This window comes from Vespa crabro, chromosome 21, assembly GCF_910589235.1.
Source record: "Vespa crabro chromosome 21, iyVesCrab1.2, whole genome shotgun sequence".
NCBI classification, from domain to species: Eukaryota; Metazoa; Arthropoda; class Insecta; order Hymenoptera; family Vespidae; genus Vespa; species Vespa crabro.
The window spans coordinates 403,509-422,692 of record NC_060975.1 but is presented as its reverse complement, the minus strand read 5'-3'; the positions used below and the strand labels follow the sequence as shown (position 1 = coordinate 422,692).

At 44.2% G+C, this 19,184-nt stretch overlaps 1 protein-coding gene across 4 annotated transcripts in view; it reads left to right on the top strand.

Moving 5' to 3' along the window:
* The window catches only part of LOC124431366 (probable nuclear hormone receptor HR3), a 109,904-nt gene that overhangs the window by 34,548 nt on the left and 56,172 nt on the right, over positions 1 to 19,184 (top strand). The window contains exon 1 of one of the 4 annotated variants that reach the window (XM_046979208.1): positions 3,896 to 3,929. The exons of 1 other annotated variant lie outside the window; for it this stretch is intronic. In XM_046979208.1, the coding sequence (XP_046835164.1) occupies positions 3,911 to 3,929 (19 nt within the window). In that variant the 5' untranslated portion in view covers positions 3,896 to 3,910. Of the gene's footprint in view, positions 1 to 3,895; positions 3,930 to 12,828; positions 15,707 to 19,184 lie in introns of those variants that run through there. 2 more of the 4 variants (XM_046979205.1, XM_046979210.1) reach the window with 2 other exon arrangements.

Below are 19,184 nucleotides of genomic sequence, written 5' to 3'. Positions count from 1 at the left end.
TATCTTTGGAAAGCGTCTAATCGGCCTATCGGATCCCATTGGCCTATCGAACAATAAAAAGATGTATGAGATAGATATATGAATATATCTTTGTTCGATGTCTGCAAGAGGCTAGAAATAATTCTACGAGCCTTAGGATTTCTCTCGCTATTCTTGGAGACAAAGCCAGAGGCTATTCGCGTAGGAGGCTCGGGAGAGATTACACGGAGGAGGAAGGACTCGCGAGAGAGAAGAAAACAATGACGAAGAGCGGAAGCGAAGCCCTTTACCTCGGTTGTCTTACGTATCAACGAGCTGGATTTTCTATTAATCGAACCTTCTTTTCTCTACTCTTTTATGATAATTCACGTATGACGGATCGTAAGCGAGATTAAAAACCGTTAGGTACACGAACCAATCACCAAGATATATATTATCTTTCTTCCTGTATTTGTAGAAAGTTAAAATGGTTATTGAAATTTCGGTCATCGGAAATATGCGAGAGTCGATTTTAGTTTATTCCCGTTACATTAATAATCAACGGATCGCTTTATGCAGACCACTTCAAAGTTATTCTCAAGTCTTGAAGAAGTTGCTAATATCTTTGATGAAGTTTACGAAAGATAAGAATAACAAGATTTTCTTCTTACTTTTGCAGTTTCGTCATGATAAATGCTTTACCGAAAGTTTATCCGGTCGTAAAGCAATTAAAAGGAATGGTAGGATTAAACGAGCATGATCATTCTTCTGAAAGCGTAGCCACGAGTAGTAAGTTATACCGTTTACAGTAAATTTACCGTTTCGCGAGCTATACGAATGTTTTCCTCGAGACTTCTAGTTGGTAGCCTCGTTACGATCGCGTGGGTGGATACGTTTAGTTCGTAGCAAGGTGGTAAACTCGACTTGGGTTCAACCTAATCGCAGTGCGGTGGGTCAAATCTTCGAGAGTAAACGCGTGCGTAGAGAGGATGTCCGTGATGGTAGAAGAGAGGAGGAGGAGGAGGAGGAGGAGGAGGAGGAAAGGAGAAAGTGCGAGAGGAACGAGAAAGAGAGAGGGGGAGGGGGAGGGGAAGAGGAAGAGGAGGAGGACGTAACAAGAATACGATTCGATTATTTTGCTCGCGTTTGCGATTATACTGAAAATGTGTTTATATATATTAAAGGCATATCAATTTTATCTGCTGATCCTGACACTCCGGTACAATTCTAATATTATTGCTGAGCAACGTACGATAAATATGAGTCATATATGGATCGTTTATACGGAAACGAAAGAAGCTCGCTTCGCTTTGATTTTCACGTAGGTAGATACACGCGTTTAAAATCGTGTTATTTTACATATGAAAAAAAAAAAAAAAAAAAAAAGAATTCACCAAGAGGATCAAGATAGTTATATTCTTTTGTTCGAAAGGCGACTAGGTAATTAAAGTCAAAGGTGCCATAGGTGAAGGATTCTAGCGAGGCATGTACTTCTCTAGAAGTAGATATACCTATAGCTTCTACTTCTAGAGAGACTACTAGCCTTGGGTTCGGCGCTAAAGACCAGCCCCGAGGTCAACGACCATCGGAATATTCACGTTCGGCCGGCAGCAAACGGTCGGGCTTGGCCTCATCACGAGGAAGAGAATCGTTCCTTTGGATCATCGCGAATCCATGCGTATACATGCCTTCGTCCTTGTAAAGGATCATCCTTTATTCCTTAGGATCGTTCTCTGTATCTACCCGCGAAACGAACGATCGAAAAAAGGAAAGGAAAAATAAGAGGAATTTTTGCTATGACGTTCGATTAATGAAAACTGAGGTTATTCAACTTCTCGGATGCCAGCTCAGTCAAGAGTTCGATTCTGCTGAGAGTGATTTTTCGCATGGACGGACGAATACCGATCGAATATCTTTGGTATAATTTTGATACGACAAAACGACGACCTGCTCTACGTTATTGACGTTATTGACTTGGTATTAAAAAGCTTTTCTTTCTCTTTCGTTTCTTTTTCTTTTCCTTTTTTTCTTTCCTTTTTTTTTCTTTTCTTTTTTTAAGAAAAGCCAAAGAAACCACTTCCTTTACTGCAAAACGTTAATTTCGTCGATGGCGAGACAACCGGAACTCTCCTTTTCGCGAGCACAGCCCTCCGTTGATCCGAGATATTTCATTCCGTGAAAGGAGAAGAAGGAGGAGGAGGAGGAGGAGGAGGAGGGGGGGAAAGAGGAAGGAGAAGAAAAAGAGAAGGATTGGATAAGAAGAGGGTGCCCTACGAGCGGAATAACGGTGAACGGTGCAAAGCCGAGTGACGAGCCCATCGCGGAAGAGGGCTGCGTGTAACGCGAAGCAGAAGCGGGGGCCTTTTTCTCTGATCTCCGGTAGAGAAGGAGGAGGAGAAGGAAAAGAAGAAGAAGAAGAAGAAACAGAAGAAGAAGAAGAAGAAGAAGAGAAGGAGGAGGGAAAGGTAGGGACAACACAAAGAGAGAGAGGGGGGAGGGAGGGAGAGGGAGAGGGAGAGCAAGAGAGGAATAGGAGGAGAAGGAGGCGGAAGAGGCTCGCTGGCTGGCTCAACCGACGGTGGTGGTGTCGATGGCGGTGGGAGAGCAGAGTGGGGGTGGCGGGTGGCAGTGGTAAGGGCACAGAGGACCGTACGGAGCACCTGTGGATCTCCGTGCTGTTCGCGGTAGAGTCACTCACCGGCCACCACCACCGGACCACCACGCGGAACATCCGTTTATAGGTAAACGCGAAGAAGGCGCCGATTTCTCGAGAGGTATCGCTTTCGTCCTCGAATATCCTCCTCCTCCTTCCGTAGGAAGAAACGAACGAAGGAAAAGCAAGAAACAAGGAGGATTCCCGCTTTTTCGGAACCGCTTCAAGTCCGTTGAAAAAAGAAAATCGAGGAAAGAGAAAAGCGAAGAAGGAAGAAGAGAAAAGGGTGCCAAAAAGGACCAGGCTAACTTGGGAGGAAAACGGGCTTCCTTTGTCGCCGATGACAAGCACCGAGGCCAGGAGGAGGACGCTCGAACGCTCGGCCGAGGATCAACGACGACGAAGAAGACGACAACGACGACGACGGACGACGGGTCTTGCGTCCTCCTGCTGTTGTTATACATCTTCCCAGTTTCCTATCGACTCTTGATCTTGACCAAATTACATTGGCTATCGAGAGAAAGACGTATCTCGTTAATGTTAGGAACCTCCATTCTTGCCTTTGCGAACAAAGCGTGGAGAACTTGTGGGAGGAGCTTATTGTCGAACGTCGTCGATCGATCGATCGATTGTCGATCCACCTAACACAAAAACGAGTTTGGCGTTTCGTGGAAGATAATAAGGAAGAGGAAGGAAGATAAGCTGCAAACGTAATCACGGAAATTAAAAGCTGGCTGGCGTCGCGTTCGTTAAAAACGGACGTCCCGAATATAGATAGAATTGTTCGCGATAGGAAGTCGGAGGAGAAAAAGAGGGATAGGAGAACTCGGATCGACGATCGATGGATGAGAACTCGTTGGCGTAGTTTGCCCACCTAATCGTCGTGCGTCCGCGCTCGCGAGCAGTGCGTTGGTATATAACAACAGTGTGCCGAGGGTGACGTTGCGCGGTATGCTGTGTTAGCGTCGTCGTCCTGCGACTTTGACGACGGCGAGGGTGGTAGCGACGGTGAGGGTGCGCGACCTGAGGACGATTCGAGGACAAGAGTGAACGATTTCTATTTAGTGTTACCCCTTATTTCATATATATATATATATATATATATATATATATATATATATATATTTATATTTATATATATATATATATATCTATTATATTTACGCATATATTTATACTTACGTACATATACATACATATTATATACATTGTGAAACCAAAAAGAAAAAAAAAGGTGACACGAGTTAAACGGAGGATTCCTTAACTTTTTGGATACCAGGATATGTGATCTCGGACATCATGCCTAGCACTATAAGAGGTAAGTCCTTTCTTGGAAATTTTTTAAACTTTTTTTATCAGTTCCCTCTGAACGAACCTTTATCGACGTGTTTAAGCTACTATTACGAATATTAAATTTTTCAAAACAAAGTTTTTCTATTATTTTTTGTACTTTGTACAAAGTCGAGAAGAGTAGCGATGGGGTTAAGCAGAATATAAATGGAAAGAATTTAAAGAGAGCGATCGGTCGGTACTCGTTTGCGGAAGGTAAGAGAGACCGTGTTGCGGTCACGATGGCAGGGTCACTCGAGGTCAGTAACACACTGATGACGAAGGCGGACGCGGAGAGCAACACGGTCGGCTCGGCTTGGTTCTCTTCTGGTTCCTGGATCCGCGCGTGTTTACCATCTTCTCGTCTATCTTCTCGTCTAAACTCGCTTCCTCTTCTTACCCCTTTTCTCCCTCCCTCCTAGCCTTCTCTCTCTCTCTCTCTCTCTCTCTCTCTACTTCTTTCGTGTAGATGGATCGCTTTCCGCGTGCTCGACTTACCGTACTCTCCCGCCTTTCCTATCGATTCCGTCCGCGACAACGCTGAGCGACTACTTTGTTAGTTAAACCTATGACGCATAGCCCGTGATAATAATTGAGAAAATAATTATTTAAATAAATCAGGATGCATTTCTTCCATCGTTCGATGAAAACGTTCTCTAATTATTTCTAGTTTGTTCACTTTTGTTGAATCGATCGATCGAAAGCACCGACATCGATGGTGGAAAATATTCAACCAACGCGATTATCCGAAATGACATTTTCGAAAAAGCATCACTCACACATGACTTCATATAAAATCTATACGAGGTTGACCACGTTGAAATCATTGAGAGCTGTCCAAATTTAATCCATCGAATTTGCTTAATTTATGGAGAAATGAAAAACAAAGAAAAGAAAAAAAAAGCAAAATAGAGAAGAAAATAAAAGAAATCTTTGGACGATTATTTGAGAAGGAAGGGTAAGAAGGGGGAAGGTTAGAGATCGAAAAGCAGATTTTGGGATGAGAAAAGAGAGGCTAAATGAAGCAGGTAGTAAAAGAAGGTGAAACTCTTTTTCGTGACAGGTGGCAAAGACCTTGGCTCGCGCGTAAGGGCGTTGCGATCGATTACCTAACTCGGCCAGACTTGTATTAGTATGCCAGGTTTATCCCTCACACAGAAAGCTAAGCGTATAGATGAATTAGCGTTGGGCCCAAAGACCCGAATGAAAGGACGGCGCCGACGTTCATTTTTCGAACTCTACGCGTCGACGGAGACTCGCCACTCTTGGGACGCGAACAAAAGCCTCGGGGGTCGACGAACCCTCCGACACGTCCGTGTGCGCGCGCGTGCACGCTCTCTCGTTCTCTCCCTCTCCCTCCCTTCCTCCCTGCCTCCCTCCCTCCCTCCCTCCCTCTCTCTCTCTCTCTCTCTCTCTCTCTCTCTCGCGCGCGCGCGCACGATGAGGACGACCGCGGTACGTTCGCGCGTTCACGCATTCGCATATTCTCCCTCTTTCTCTCGACTCAGGTCACTAATACTTTCGTGCAAGATTAACTTCGAATTCTCTGAAAGTTCAAGAGGATTGAAAAAGAGAAAAAGAGACGCACAAAGATAGGATTGCTATATAGCCTGTTATCCCTTCGTATTTGCATCTCTAATCCTTGGCCTATTACATAGTCATTCAAAAGAATTTGCATCTCGAAGTTATCATAATGTATTGAAAGGAAATCTTTTCGAACTTCTGTTTCAGCGGACCAACAAGAAAGATTCTGACGTTAACAGGATTAAAAGCAGAATAGTTTTTTACGATTTCATGATTTTTGTCCTCCTAAATCCATGTTAGCTTTTGTACAAAACCGAGTTCTCTCTCTCCGACACGTCGCCAACTCGTTTATCCGAACGCGAGTTGCATTGTGCTCCACCATACATACATACGTAACACTGGTAAATGTCGACGCTAAAATAACCTCGATATACGAGCCTCGGTGGAATATTAATAAAAAGAGAGAGAGAGAGAGAGAGAGGACTCTATCCGCGCGTGAACATTTTACGCACGTGCGATTCCCGTTTTGTTCGTCGATTACACCACCCCACCGAATTCGCCTCTCGCTCATTCTCTTCGTCTACGCACCCAGGACGTTCGCTCGTCCACGGTGTCGATTTTAATTACACGGAGACACGCGTCCGAAGATCGTCCACTTCTCTCACCCTGTCACGCTCGCAAATTTCATTTCGACGAATTTCGGCCATCCTGCCATTTACATTTTCATCGACGAATATTTTCACCAACGTCCAACCATATTTTGTGTGAAAGGTGTGAATACCTTTTTTTTCCTTTTTTCCTTTTTTGAATAATACTACGATAAAATTCATTGTTATATTTTTAAAACTTAAAAAATTTGAGTTTCCTCCTCGCGGGAAAGCTTTGAAAGGATCGTAAAAAAAATGAAACAAAAGATAGTCAAGGGAATAGAAGGAAAGGTTCGCGTTCCAACCAAGCGAGATATTCCACGAAATCGTCTCTCACGGTGACGAGCAGCGAGTTCGAGGGAAATACTGTCGACGAGCAAACAAAGGAGAAGGTGACGAGAAACTAGAGGAAGTTTGGTGGATGAATAGATAAGCGAATGAAGCACTGCGTAACCGTGTACCTTTACGCTCCTCTACTTCCGAACGATGATCTAAGAAAACACGAGGATTGCCTCATAAAAGTGTGACAAAAATGTGAAAATTTATACGTACTTACATGCATGCATACATATCTACCTACCTACACGTGGAAGGAAAAGAAAAGAAAAGAAAAGAAAAAGAAATCAGCAGGCAATGAACCGAGATTATACGAGTCTGTGGGAGGTTCTACCCAAATTACGTCGGAAAGTACCGTTACACATACAGAGAGAGAGAGAGAAAGGGAAGGGGGGAGGGAGGGAGACGGGAGAGAGAGCCCATGACCGAAAGCTTCGCCCGAGCACGATCCTCCTCACAAATATTTCATGTTCCATGGTTCGGAGTGAATGCTACTAACGGTAACGAGCGTAATGTCGTAATAATGATATTTTAATGAGATTTTTTGGTAGACGCTCGAGGGGCGAAAGGTCGAATTGCTTATCATCGGCGATCAAAAGGGGGAAAAAGTGTCGAAAGGGAAAGCCGCTCCTTTTTTCTAACACTGTGCTCGACTCTTCGTATAAAGAGGATGATATCTACAGTTATCGGCAGGCTTGGCCGATTGATTGAAAAACGGTTTTAAAAGAATCTCCATAATCTGGAATATAAAAAATAGAGATGAGATAAAAGACACGTCGAGAGTGAAGGTGTTAAAATCATAAAAGGCTTCGAAGCGAAACGAGGAAGGTCTCTCTCTTCTCCTCCTTCGACTAGGGGAAGAGAAGCTTGAGACCTTGACGATGGTATATCTACCTATCGTGAGTCATAACGCCGCGGATTCCAGGCAGCGCGAGTTCTCTTCTCCCTTCTGCTTACGTCGACGAATACGTTCGCGAGTCGGCGTGACGCAATAAATCGGCAGCAGGGAGGAACTCGCGCGTTCGTCGACGCGTCTACCCACCTCTATTCCAACCTACCTACCTACCTACCTACCTACCTAACTTCAAACTCATGTTTCTATCTTTCCCTCTTTCTCATTCTTCTCGTAGAGAACGATCGTCTTCGTCGTTGTTATCGTCTCCGTTGCCGTCGTCGCAACGCCGTTCCTCAGTCATTGAACTCGGTTCGCTCGTTCAACCTACCAGCTGTTTCTTACTACTTCCCTTCCTCCCCCTCCCCTTCTCTCTCTCTCTCTCTCTCTCGTTCCTTTTCCCATACACCCAGTCTTTGACTTCACGCCTCTCTTTCTTCATCTCTCCATCTCTGTTCGCGTCGACGACCATGGACCGGCATGCCTCCTCCACGACACCTTCAAGTTCTCTGCTTCTCCATGCCTCCAAGGCCTACCTCTTCTCTCTCCTCCCCCTCCCCCCCTCTTTCTCTCTCGCTCTTTATTTCGCACACGTAGCCGAGCTTTCTAACCTAGTCGAACAAGATCGTTCGAGCGTGTAATCTCGAGGGGAGCTTCACTTACGAAAGTACAGAGGTGAAGGTCGTACGATCTTTGCATAGTTTAGATGATCCTCGAAAAAACTTGAAAAGATAGATGCAGGATATGAAATTTGAACGCGAATTCTTTTACTTAGATTGTCTATGGTTCTATATCGAATATTGCCCTAGTATGATGACGATGGAGGATTTAAATTCATGATGCGTCGATTCTCTTTGCACGTCCCTTGTTCTAAAAGATGCTTTTACGATACGTTTAGCTCATATGTAGTCCTCTTTGAACCCCTTATGTTGGCCCGCCGAAAGAGCTACACGGCTACGAGCGAGTAAACGACCGGGTCGTCGTGTCGGCAGGTATTCGATAGCACCGCAAGGGTCGTCGACCGCAGGTGCTACGCGTTCGTTCGTTCGTTCGCTCTCTCTCTCTCTCTCTCTCTCTCTCTCGTGCTTGCTTGCTCACTCACTCACTCGCTCGCTCGCTCGTTCGTTCGTTCGTTCGTTCGTTCGTTCGTTCGTTCGTTCGTTCGTTCGTTCGTTCGTTCGTTCGTTCGTTCGTTCGTTCGTTGATTCGTTCGTTTGCTCGTTCATTTGGTTTGTCCTTCCTCTCAACTTGGCCCAAAACTTACGACTCATTCTCTCCTCAGGAGGTTCATCCTAAAATATTAATATACGTATTCTTAGAACAGTTAACAAAATTACGAATAAAATATAAGATAAGAATATTGAAATCTTAGGAAATTTTTCTACAAGAAGCGTGCATACACGAATACGCACGTGGCCGTTCAAAGAGAGATATATTTTATCATTATAGAGAAAGAGAGAGAGAGGGAAAAAGATAAGAAGCAAGCTCGTTGAGGTTTTCGGTATGATGTCAGAAGTGCCAGCAGAGGCGGCTGCTAACTTTGGGCAAGTTCGAGCCGCGCGAGTCACCTCGACAAAGCTCGCTTCAAGGACAATGACCTCTTCGCCACCACGTGGCGAGCGATGTCTCTTCCCCGTCAAACCACCTTGCCTACCTGATTTAAAGCAACCACCCGGCCGTGAACCTTCGGGCCTTCCTAGGGCCTCTTCTATCTCTCTCTTTCTCTCCCTCTCTCTCTCTCTCTCTCTCTCTCTCTCTCTCTCTCTCTCTCTCTCCATCTATCTCTCTATCCATCTATTTCTCTTTTTCTATCTTCTATACAAGGTATACTGGTCGATCGATGAGAGGGGATACATACACCAAGCACCGTGTGTGTAAGCGGGACGCGTGACTTTTGCCAAGTTGTCAACGATGACGATTAGATTGTCACGTTCAGCAGCAGGAAAGAGACGCGAATCCAGTTTATAAAGAGATAGGCGACTCTCTTCTTTCTCTTCCTTTTATTTTCCTTTTTTTTCTTTTTTCTTTTTTTTCTGTTTTTAAAGAGATAAGCAGAAAAGTACGATCGATGCCTGCCAATATCCGCACAATTAGGATTAAATGGATTTTCTTGTTCTTTCTTTCTTTTTCTGAACATACCGTGCAGATATATGCGAGTATATATATTTAGGTACATACATAGATACTCGGGTAAAGGATCGGCTTTCGCGTAATATTGGCGACTATAAATGCACGTTGTGCTTCCGGGTTGTATTTTTGCTGAGCGCGTGCCGACGACACGGAAATTCGATGAGGCTGCGAACGCGTTGGAAAGAGAGCGAAGGAGATTGGAGATAAAAGTGAATGACTCGAAATTGTGTATCTACGTGTGTATGTGTAAAGTGTAAATTTGACGATGTTGTGAAAAATTAAAAGACTTTGACATTGTTGCTTGGTAATTCGAGTTAAATGACGTCATCTAACGAATCTCTCTCTCTCTCTCTTTCTCTTTGGTACTAATACGTCGAAAGGCTCGAAGCAAATTTACAAAAATACCTACATCTTCGAAACTTTTAACGAAAGGTCCATGAACACCGATATTATCTCATAGAGTTTCTCTCTCTCTCTCTCTCTCTCTCTATCTCTCTAAAGAAGATGAAGATGAAGATGAGACCCTTTCTAAGATTCTTGTAATAATCTTTTATGAATATCTCTCTTTTTTTATAGTAGAAATCTACGCTCCAGAGATAAAGATTTATGTGTTGTACGACAACGGTCGATGATCCTTGGGTGAAAGATTATTAAGCGCGATCGCATTACGTGGACCTTCGGTAGATGGCCGCGGTTCGTGCAGCAAGGTGCACTGACCGCAGATAGAAACACGTGGACGCAGTCCAAGTCCTCTTGGGGAGGGAGAGGGGTAAGAAGTAGGTGGTGGAGGAGAAAGAGGAAGAGGAGAGGAGGTAAAGGTGGGAGGAGTGGATGATTTTAACCGAGGCCTCTGCACTCGACGAGCTCTACGTGACGAGAGAAACGTCAAAAATGACGATATCTTCCATCTTCTCCTCTTCCTCCTCCTCCTTTTCCCCTACTGAAAAGACGATTCTTATCCTTTAAGAAATTCGATAAGGTCGATGCCATGGAATGAAATCATACTTTGCTTCCATATATGTCAACGTTGCTTCTGGTCTTTCCGAAAGAACGAACGTTCGCAATTAATGTCTTTTTAATTATCTTCACGAGATGACTTTTACGATAATAGTGAGGACTCTTCGAACATCTCATAATTAAGAAAGGAACGAAAGATCTTGACTATTAAGCGTTCGAATGAAAAAATTCCAAAGTACTTTCTGCGGGATTGTCGCTAGAAGAATAAGAATAAGAATAAAAAGAAGAAGAAGAAGAAGAAGAAGAAGAATTGATGCATTCTTTCGAAAATTGGAGAATCAATCGCAATTATAAAAAAGTTGGCTTGGTCGTGACAAATTTTGATTGGGACGTAATAGGAGAGAAAAAAAAAAAGGGGTAGGATGAGTCGTCGAGTCTTTACCTTCGGCCTCGCCTCTTCCTCCTAACCGCACGAGTTCTAGCGTTGCTTTACGTGTGACGTAACTGCAAGGTCTTACGGTATCTCCGACAACGGGCCTACATTACGTGAGTGTCCATACACGCGACCCGCATGTAGGTACTTATGTACCTGCGCGAAAGATCCGCTACACGTTCCGACTCCAAGCGTACCTCTTTCCTCCACTCCTCTATCCTCTTTTTCCTTCTTCGCTTCGGCTTCGCCATCCTATTGCTTCTCTACCGCCTTAATTCCCACCATCCTTCATACCTGTATTTCGTGCCTCGTTAGAGGCACAATTAATCGTCAGGCTTAGCTTACATCGAGCGGTACTAGCTGTATCCGTGTATGATGGCGAACGCACGTTAACAACATGATCCATATTATGAATGAGTCGATTATATTCTCGTATGATGCGCGTTAATATTAACATTTTGCATGATTTCTTTTGAAATAGACTGTATTAATTATTAATACCAACGAATTTGTATATTATTATTAGTGATAGGTAAGTTGGTTTCCAACAATAATGTATTTCTACTTGAAAGAGTCATCAAAGAGGATGGATCAATTTCCTAATTGCTACGTCATTGTTGAAAGCTGTTACTCGAAAAGGTATCTATCCTTCTCTTGCGTTCACGCCTCGGCGTGTTCGCGATGACGCGTCCCCTCGTGTGCCAGCAAAATAAGCAAACAAGCAAACTTATAAACTTAGATGCGCGTACTCACGCTACCTACATATACCTACATATGTATGTTTATATATACGGATAACACATATGGGATATACAGTTAGGAGTACCGTTCTGAAAATGCAGCGGCTCGTATCGAGTCGAAGAGAGCGCGAGTCAACTCTCTTTGCGATAGCCGTTTATCCTCGAGTCGAGCCGATCGGCTCGAACGTCGGATTCGATAATAAGATGCGATCTCTCTTTCTTATCGGTACTGTTATTCAAATAAATTGTAATAAATTTCGACGAATGTCGTCATAAAGCGAATCTCTCTAACAGGAAACATGGAAAGATTTCGAAGAAAATTTAAGAAACCGATTATCGATAATTTCATGAAAAAGATTATTTCGTTCTCTTTATCGTGCTTAATAAACACTTCTCGAAAGGTGCAGTGGCACGTATAATACAATACGCGTAATACAATAGAGAATCGAAGGGACTAGTAGATTGGATAGGTGCGGAGAAATCGCGAGAGACCGGCAAGTGCGAACGGCAGGGGTTGGACAAGTGCGCGTTGCTAACGCGGATCGAAGGAACGAGATGGTGGTAGGGTAGGAGGGTTTCGCGTCTGCGCTTTAACCATCCATCCGACCACCCATCTGCCACTACTCGAGTTACCTTATGATTCTTGACAAATTCGATATTTCGAAGGAAATTTATGTTCCGCGCGGGCGGCTTGTTCGAAATGCGGTTAAAAAGATTTGCCAGCACGGAAACGAACCGCTCCTTCGAAATTCCATGCAAACTACAAAGGCGATCGATAAAATAAGGAACAATGAACGTTCGAACTAATTTGTCTCGTCTTTTAACGTCTTGTCGTTAAGTCTAATTCCGATTCATTTAATCCCCTTCGTGTTTCTCTAGGCAAGACACCTCGCCAAAAATCTAGATATTTTTAAATTACTTTTGTCGTTGCATTTTAAAGATCTGCGTCTTTAAAAAGAAAAAGAGGGAGAGAGAGAGAAAGAGAAAGAAAAAGCAATAAAGAAACAAATCTATATATTGAAAAGATTGTAAAAAGATTGCGGTCGAGAATTTTGAAATTGGCGCGCGAAGGCGAGCCCTCAGCTCCGGGCAGAGGGACTCCGCAGCAAGTAAAAGGGATGGGAGTGAGGAGCAAAAGTAGTAAGGAAAGCGTATAGACCGGCAGGCAAGTAGGAAGGAAGGAAGGAAGGAAGAAAAGGAAAGAAGACGGTGTGTGCGTTAGGGGGTGCGTGTACGAGGGTAGAACAGCGCCAATAGAGAAGAACGGGCGAGACGAGTAAAGAATCGAGCCGTGCGCCATCTGCTGAGGGATCGAGCAGGCTCGAGCCACTTGGTTCTCCCCGAGAGAGTGAGAGCAGCGCATAATAGCCCGAAAGGAAAGCACCGTTCGGCGCCCAAAACGGTGTCTTTTCTTCGCGGAGGGCCTTTTTATAATCGCGTCAGAGCCCGTGTCTCGTTAAGGCCGGGTGAAAAACAATCGGTGAGTTCGTGCGACGAGAGCGAGTTAAAACTAGGAGCTCGAAGCTGGAGCGGTGCGTCGCGACGACGTTAACGGTGACGAAGAGAAAGAGGAGGAGGAGAAGGAGGAGAAGGAGGAGAAACTACGACGATCCGTCACACGGCAACGTCCAGGGGATGGTGCGTCGAAAACGATGACGTAAATTTACGAGGTGAACGGTGAAAAGGGAAAAAAAAACAAAGGGGAACCGGCGAGCGTGCGACGGAAGGGTGTGTTTCCCTCCGACGAGGAGAAACTAAGAAGGAAGGAAAAGAGAAATAATTCGAGAGAAAGGAAGGAAAAGGAAAGGAAAAGTAAAGGAAAATATAAGAAGGCAAGGGAGCGTTTTATCGAGAGAGAGAGAGAGAGAGAGAGAGAGAGAGAGAGAGCGAGAGAGAGAAGAGAGGAGGAGGGTGTCGCGCGGTCGTCGAGTGTTTCGCGTCCGCGCGAGAAATGATCAAGGACGAGAAGGAAAGGAAGAGGAGGAAGAAGAGTTCGCTCGAGGGTGCTTCCTTCTTTGGTCTGCCGAAGGAGGAGGTGGATAATCGCGGCAAGCTTTCGCGAGGACGTCTCGCCGTTTCGGAGACGTGCCTTTACGCGAGTTTACTCTAGCTCGTTCGTGTTTTTTGAGATGAGAGGTATCGCTCGGGGTGTCTTCGCTCGTGATGTGGTGAATGGGGAGGAACGGTGGTGAGATCGATCTCTCTCGTACGGATCGCTGGTGCGGAAGCATTTTCGCGAGGAGACGTACTCGCGAAGGGAAAGGAAAGGGGGGAGAGAGGGAGGGAGAGGGAGAGAGAGAGACGAAGCTAGTCGACGGCTTGAACGAGACCCACTGACCTATCGACCCGCGAACGCGACTCTACCGTGGCGTCCCTCGTACCTTCCTTTCTTTATTCGCTCGATCGAATCGCAGGATTACTACATTTCTCTTTCTCTTTCCCTTACACTCATCCTTCACGCAAGGAGAGAAGCGCGTCAAGTCGTTGCGCCTATACATTGACAACAACACAACCACTACAACAACGACGACGGCGACGACGACGGCGACGACGGCGGCGACGACGGCGACGACAACAACAACGACAAAGTGAATCGACGAGTCGTTCTTTGAACGAGACCCACTGACCTATCGACTCACCGAGCGATTTCTCCTTCCCTCTTTCTATCCGTCCACCCTTCAAATACAACCCTCCTCGTCGTCATCAACGTCGTCATCGCCGTCGTCGTGTTGGTTGATCGTGCTCCCGTCCAGGACGTTCTCTTCCTTCCCTCTTCCCATCCCTTCTCTCCTCCTCCTCCACCTCCTCCTCCTCCTCCTCCTCCTCCTCCATCTCTTCTTCCTCCTCGTACCTTTCTTCCCCTTCTCCTTCTCCTTTCTCATCTATCACGTTCGGTATCGTTTTCATCGGGTGCGTCGAACCTTTCGAAGTACCGACGTTTCGTCCCTTCGAGTATACGAAAGGTAAAAAAAGGCTGCCTATAGCAGGTACTGCGAAACTCTCGAACGTAATCGATGTCACGTTCTTCGAGATCGAGAGATCATCGTGTTAGCTGGAACTCCATGCCTTCTGACTGGAACTCTTCGAGATCTTGTCACAGTAGTGAGTATCGAGAACCGCGAGAAATCCGCGGTACGTCGTCGAGAACAAGAACGAGAAAAGAAGAGTTTTGCATCGCGAGGAAGAAAAGGACAAGCTCGCGATTCGCGACGCCAAGGGTATGGCGTCGAAAATTGGTGCTTTCGACTTCCTGCCACAACTGACGTCGTTATCCTTCGCGAGATCGACGACTCCTCCTTCGATCCTCGTCGCGTTCAACGATAGGTCGAGCACGCCGACAAGCGTATGCCGCCTCTATCGATCGTTCGTTTGTTAAATTATTAAACACGTCGTTTACGAAGAAACATAAGAGAAAAAGTCTGATTTCGCAACAACAACAATAACAGCAACAGCAACAACAACAACAACAACAACAACAACAACAACAACAACAACAACAACAACAACAATTATAATAGCAACAGCAACCAGGAAGAAACTACTAATAAGAAAAAGGATATTAATCGATAAGAGCAATAGACACGACGTACGTAATTCTCCAAGTGATAGAAACGTAAACGAGGGTTACGGAACGTGTCAGACTGACATCGAGACATTAAGGGGAAACTGTCGTCGCGAAAAACTTTAAGTATTCACGGACGAGCGCGCGCGGTCGACCGTGAAACCGTCGTGCTGCTTTAAAATCGAGACCGATCGGAGTTTGGTCCAACAACGAAAAAAAAAAAAGAAAAAAAAGAAAAAAAGAAAAGAAAAAAAAAACCAGCGCGACGAAGAGGACTGCGTTTGGAGTCCTTCTATATCTCTCTTGGTCTTTCTCTTATCGATGAACTGAGAGAAAGAAGAAAAAATAAAGCGATAAAGAAAGAAAAGATAGGAAATAAGGAAAAAAAAATACAAAATAAAAAATGGCAGAGAGCGCGGCGAGTCCAGGTAGCGTGCAAGTCGCTGCCAATAGTCCGCAGCAACAGCAACAGCAAACGCAACAAACGCAGCAACCACCGGATATAAGCAGTTCGCAGCTAGCTTCACCACCGATCACGGGAACAGGTACAGGACAGTGTGCTTCCTTTAACATATCGCTTTTTCATACATTCAGAAATTATCTAGAAGAAATGGAAAAAAATATGGCATTTATTACTTTAGTAATATTTTTGTTTACTTCGTCCGTGCCCTAATTTTCACTCGCCTCTCTCTCTCTCTCTCTCTCTCTCTCTCTTAATATATATGTATATATACATATATATATATATGTATATATATATATATATATATCTTTTTAGATCTCTTTTTATATATCTGCCATATTCATCATGATAGTACAACAGTAGTCCATACCAAAGCTGGCAAGGCTTTTATATAATGGAGATTTTCAATAAACGAAAAACTCTTTTGTTACTTTTGAAAAACAAAAGAAAAAAAGGGGGGGAGAGATAACTAGTTTTTATCGCAGTAGAGTCTACTAGCTCCATACAAGTAAAAAGAAAATAAGGACAAAGTTGTAGAGAAAAAGATAGACATAGACGAAGATAGAGAGTTCGAGTAGTCGTAAATTTCGCGCCGGAGACGAAGCGGATCCGACGCGTTTACTCGCGTTCGCGCGCACGCCTACGAAAGAGAGTGGAGAACGGAGTAGAGAGGGATAGAGACGGATGTAGGGAGCAGGAGAAGAGGGAGGAGGAGGAGAAGGGCCGACGTACGTAGCTAAAGGAGGGAAAGAGAGAGCGCGAGTCGCGTTAGCGGATCTGTCGGTCGAGTAACGGAACGGCCGCGAGTACCGCTAGCACCGGCTCTGACGCGGTTACCGGATAACCGTTAGGCTCGACGATCCGCGAGTATTCCACCACGTGCTGTCTCACCGTGTCTCTTCCTCGAACGCGAACATCAATGCCGACTTCTTAACGCCAATCTCCTCTTCTTGTTGCCTAGGAGACTCTTTCTACGTCTTTCTTCCTATCGGAAAAATGTCCGAAAGAATGCATCCTATATCATTTCTAATTACGTTTATTTTCCAACTGCCAGAGACGAAAGAACCCGAGCAAGAATGATATTTATTTGCACAAAGACTCGTTAATTAAAAAAAAAAAAAAAAAAAAAAAGAAATCGATTCGCAAGAAAGAACATTAAGAACGGCAGAGCGTTTTTGTTCAGAAGAACCAGTCGGATCGACATGAACTTGAACTCTGAACTTGAACTTTGAACTCGGTGAAACCTTCGAACCCGGGCACATCCGGTTACGATTAAAACTCTCATGATTCAAATGCCTACGTGGATGGGCACGGATCCTTTTGGGGAAAAAAAAGAAAAAAAAAAAATAATAATAATAATATTAATAATAATAAAGAAAAACAAAGAACGCCGTTTTAATCGCCTAGAGAAAAGATAAACTCTAGACGAAAGTTATACGGTAAAGGAGACGCGTTACGTGTAACGGAAAAGCATCGTGTTCTAGGAATCGCGGCGGCGGATAATTCTCGCGTGACCGAGAGCGGTGCTCTTCGTTCGCACCCTCTCGACATACTCTAGGGTCTAGAGGTTAGCCGGTCAGCCGCTACTACTTTGTCTCTCTTCCTTCTCTCTTCCTCTCCCCCCTCTCTCTCTCTCTCTCTTTCTCATTACTCCTTTCACAACGAATGACTCGAAGATTAAATTCCGATCGTGTGCATCTCTCGGCTTCGATGATCGACCAAAGGCTGAATCGTTTTGGTACTAATGGAATTTCTAGAAAGGTAATGGCTCGTAAAATAGACGGATGTGGCGTCGATTACAGTGGAACTCCTTTAATATTGATTCTCCAGTACTTTAGTATTGTGGGAACCGCGTAAGAAATAAAGAATAATACGGTCGTTTGTTTCGGGGGATAACAAAAATACAGTAGTTTTACGTTCCCCCCTGATAAAAAATATTTTCTTTGAAATTCTTGTTATGCGTTGTGTGATTTTTCGGCTGTAACACGACCGACAGTAAAGAGTACGTATCGACGTCTCTTCTCGTCATTTGCAATTTCTATCGGTTAACAAAGTCAAATTATTAATTATAATAAGGATTAATCGCCGTTAATAGAAATCGTGATAGGAAACTCATATAGTATCAATACAGAATGGAGTAAGTACGATTACGATACAGTACGCGGTAATCGTACTGGCATAATCAACGCTCATTACCGATACTTCTGTTTAGTAGTTGGCAAGTAGTTAGTCGATAGTTCACTCGTTAGCTTCGTTACTAATTATTTGCTATTACCCGTTATATAGTATCCGGCTTATTAGCAATTAGATCGCCAATTAACTGGCCGTTATTAACAAAATCCGTAATTATGCATCCGGATGGTAACAAAACTAATTACCGTTACATTTTTCCGGCCGGGCTTTAACACGAGCTAGATACGCTTGTGAAGCTTTTGACGCGGCTATCTTTCGTCTATCTCGAATGCGCGAACAAAACCGAGCTTTGACGTTATCATCGAGCCTATTCGATGACGATGGTTAGAGGTATGAAAAGAGAGGAAAAAGAGAGCGATGCAAGCGGCACAAAATAAAAAATGGGACATCAAATTATTTTTATATAATATCATTGCACTACTTATTTTATTTGATCGATATGCACGAAAAAAAAAAAAAAGAAAAGTGCACGTTTGCAAAAGGAAAACACGATTCGCATCGACGGATCGCGACGGATCTCTATGGCGCTTGGCATTTCTTTCACGAACACATCTCGATCGTGCGAATTACGGTTTCTGCTTGAGCTCATATCCCGCGGCACATGATTTGCCTCGCTAACGAGCTTACCAAGCGTTATAGGGTAAAAGTGCGTCCGCGACGGTGAGAAGCCCTGTGTTCCGATGGAAGCGTGCGCGACCGTGGCACAGTTTGGCCTCTCTTACTACTACCGACCAACAGTAAGAACCCCCCCCCCCCCCCGATGACGCGCTTCTCTTGAATCCATTACTATTACTAATTTCAAGTGACCATCGTCACCGTAGCCACTGTCCGATTAATAAATACCACGGCGATTGAAAAAAATATCAATCCCAAGTTATATTTCCCTTCAAAATTTTTTCAAAAATATATTTACCCTAGCTTGAGTCCCCGTTCTCGTTTCGAGTGAGGAAGAATTTAATAACGCCTCGGACGTCAGAACTAAAATCAATAAACGAATTGCGTTCCGCGAGAGAGAAAGAGAGGATTCCCCGTACATCGTGCAAGCTTGCTATTTATTTTTAGGCAGATCCGTAATACTTTTTCCCTTCTTGCCTTTTACAGAAATTGCTTTATCACATCGACCCTCTCTATTCCCACGAATGAATCCATGCAATTTCAATCGATTCATGTTCGTAATCAACTTGCGACAAATATAAATCATAAAACGACGGTTTAAAAGTTTGTCAATGATGAATAATATACAGAATAAAATCGGGCAACCTAAATAACTTTCAAAATAGTTGCCGAAATAGCGAATACATTTGATATCAATGTGAAGTGTCAGGAAATTGTCTTAGGCAAGACACTTCGACGGTCAATTTTAAATA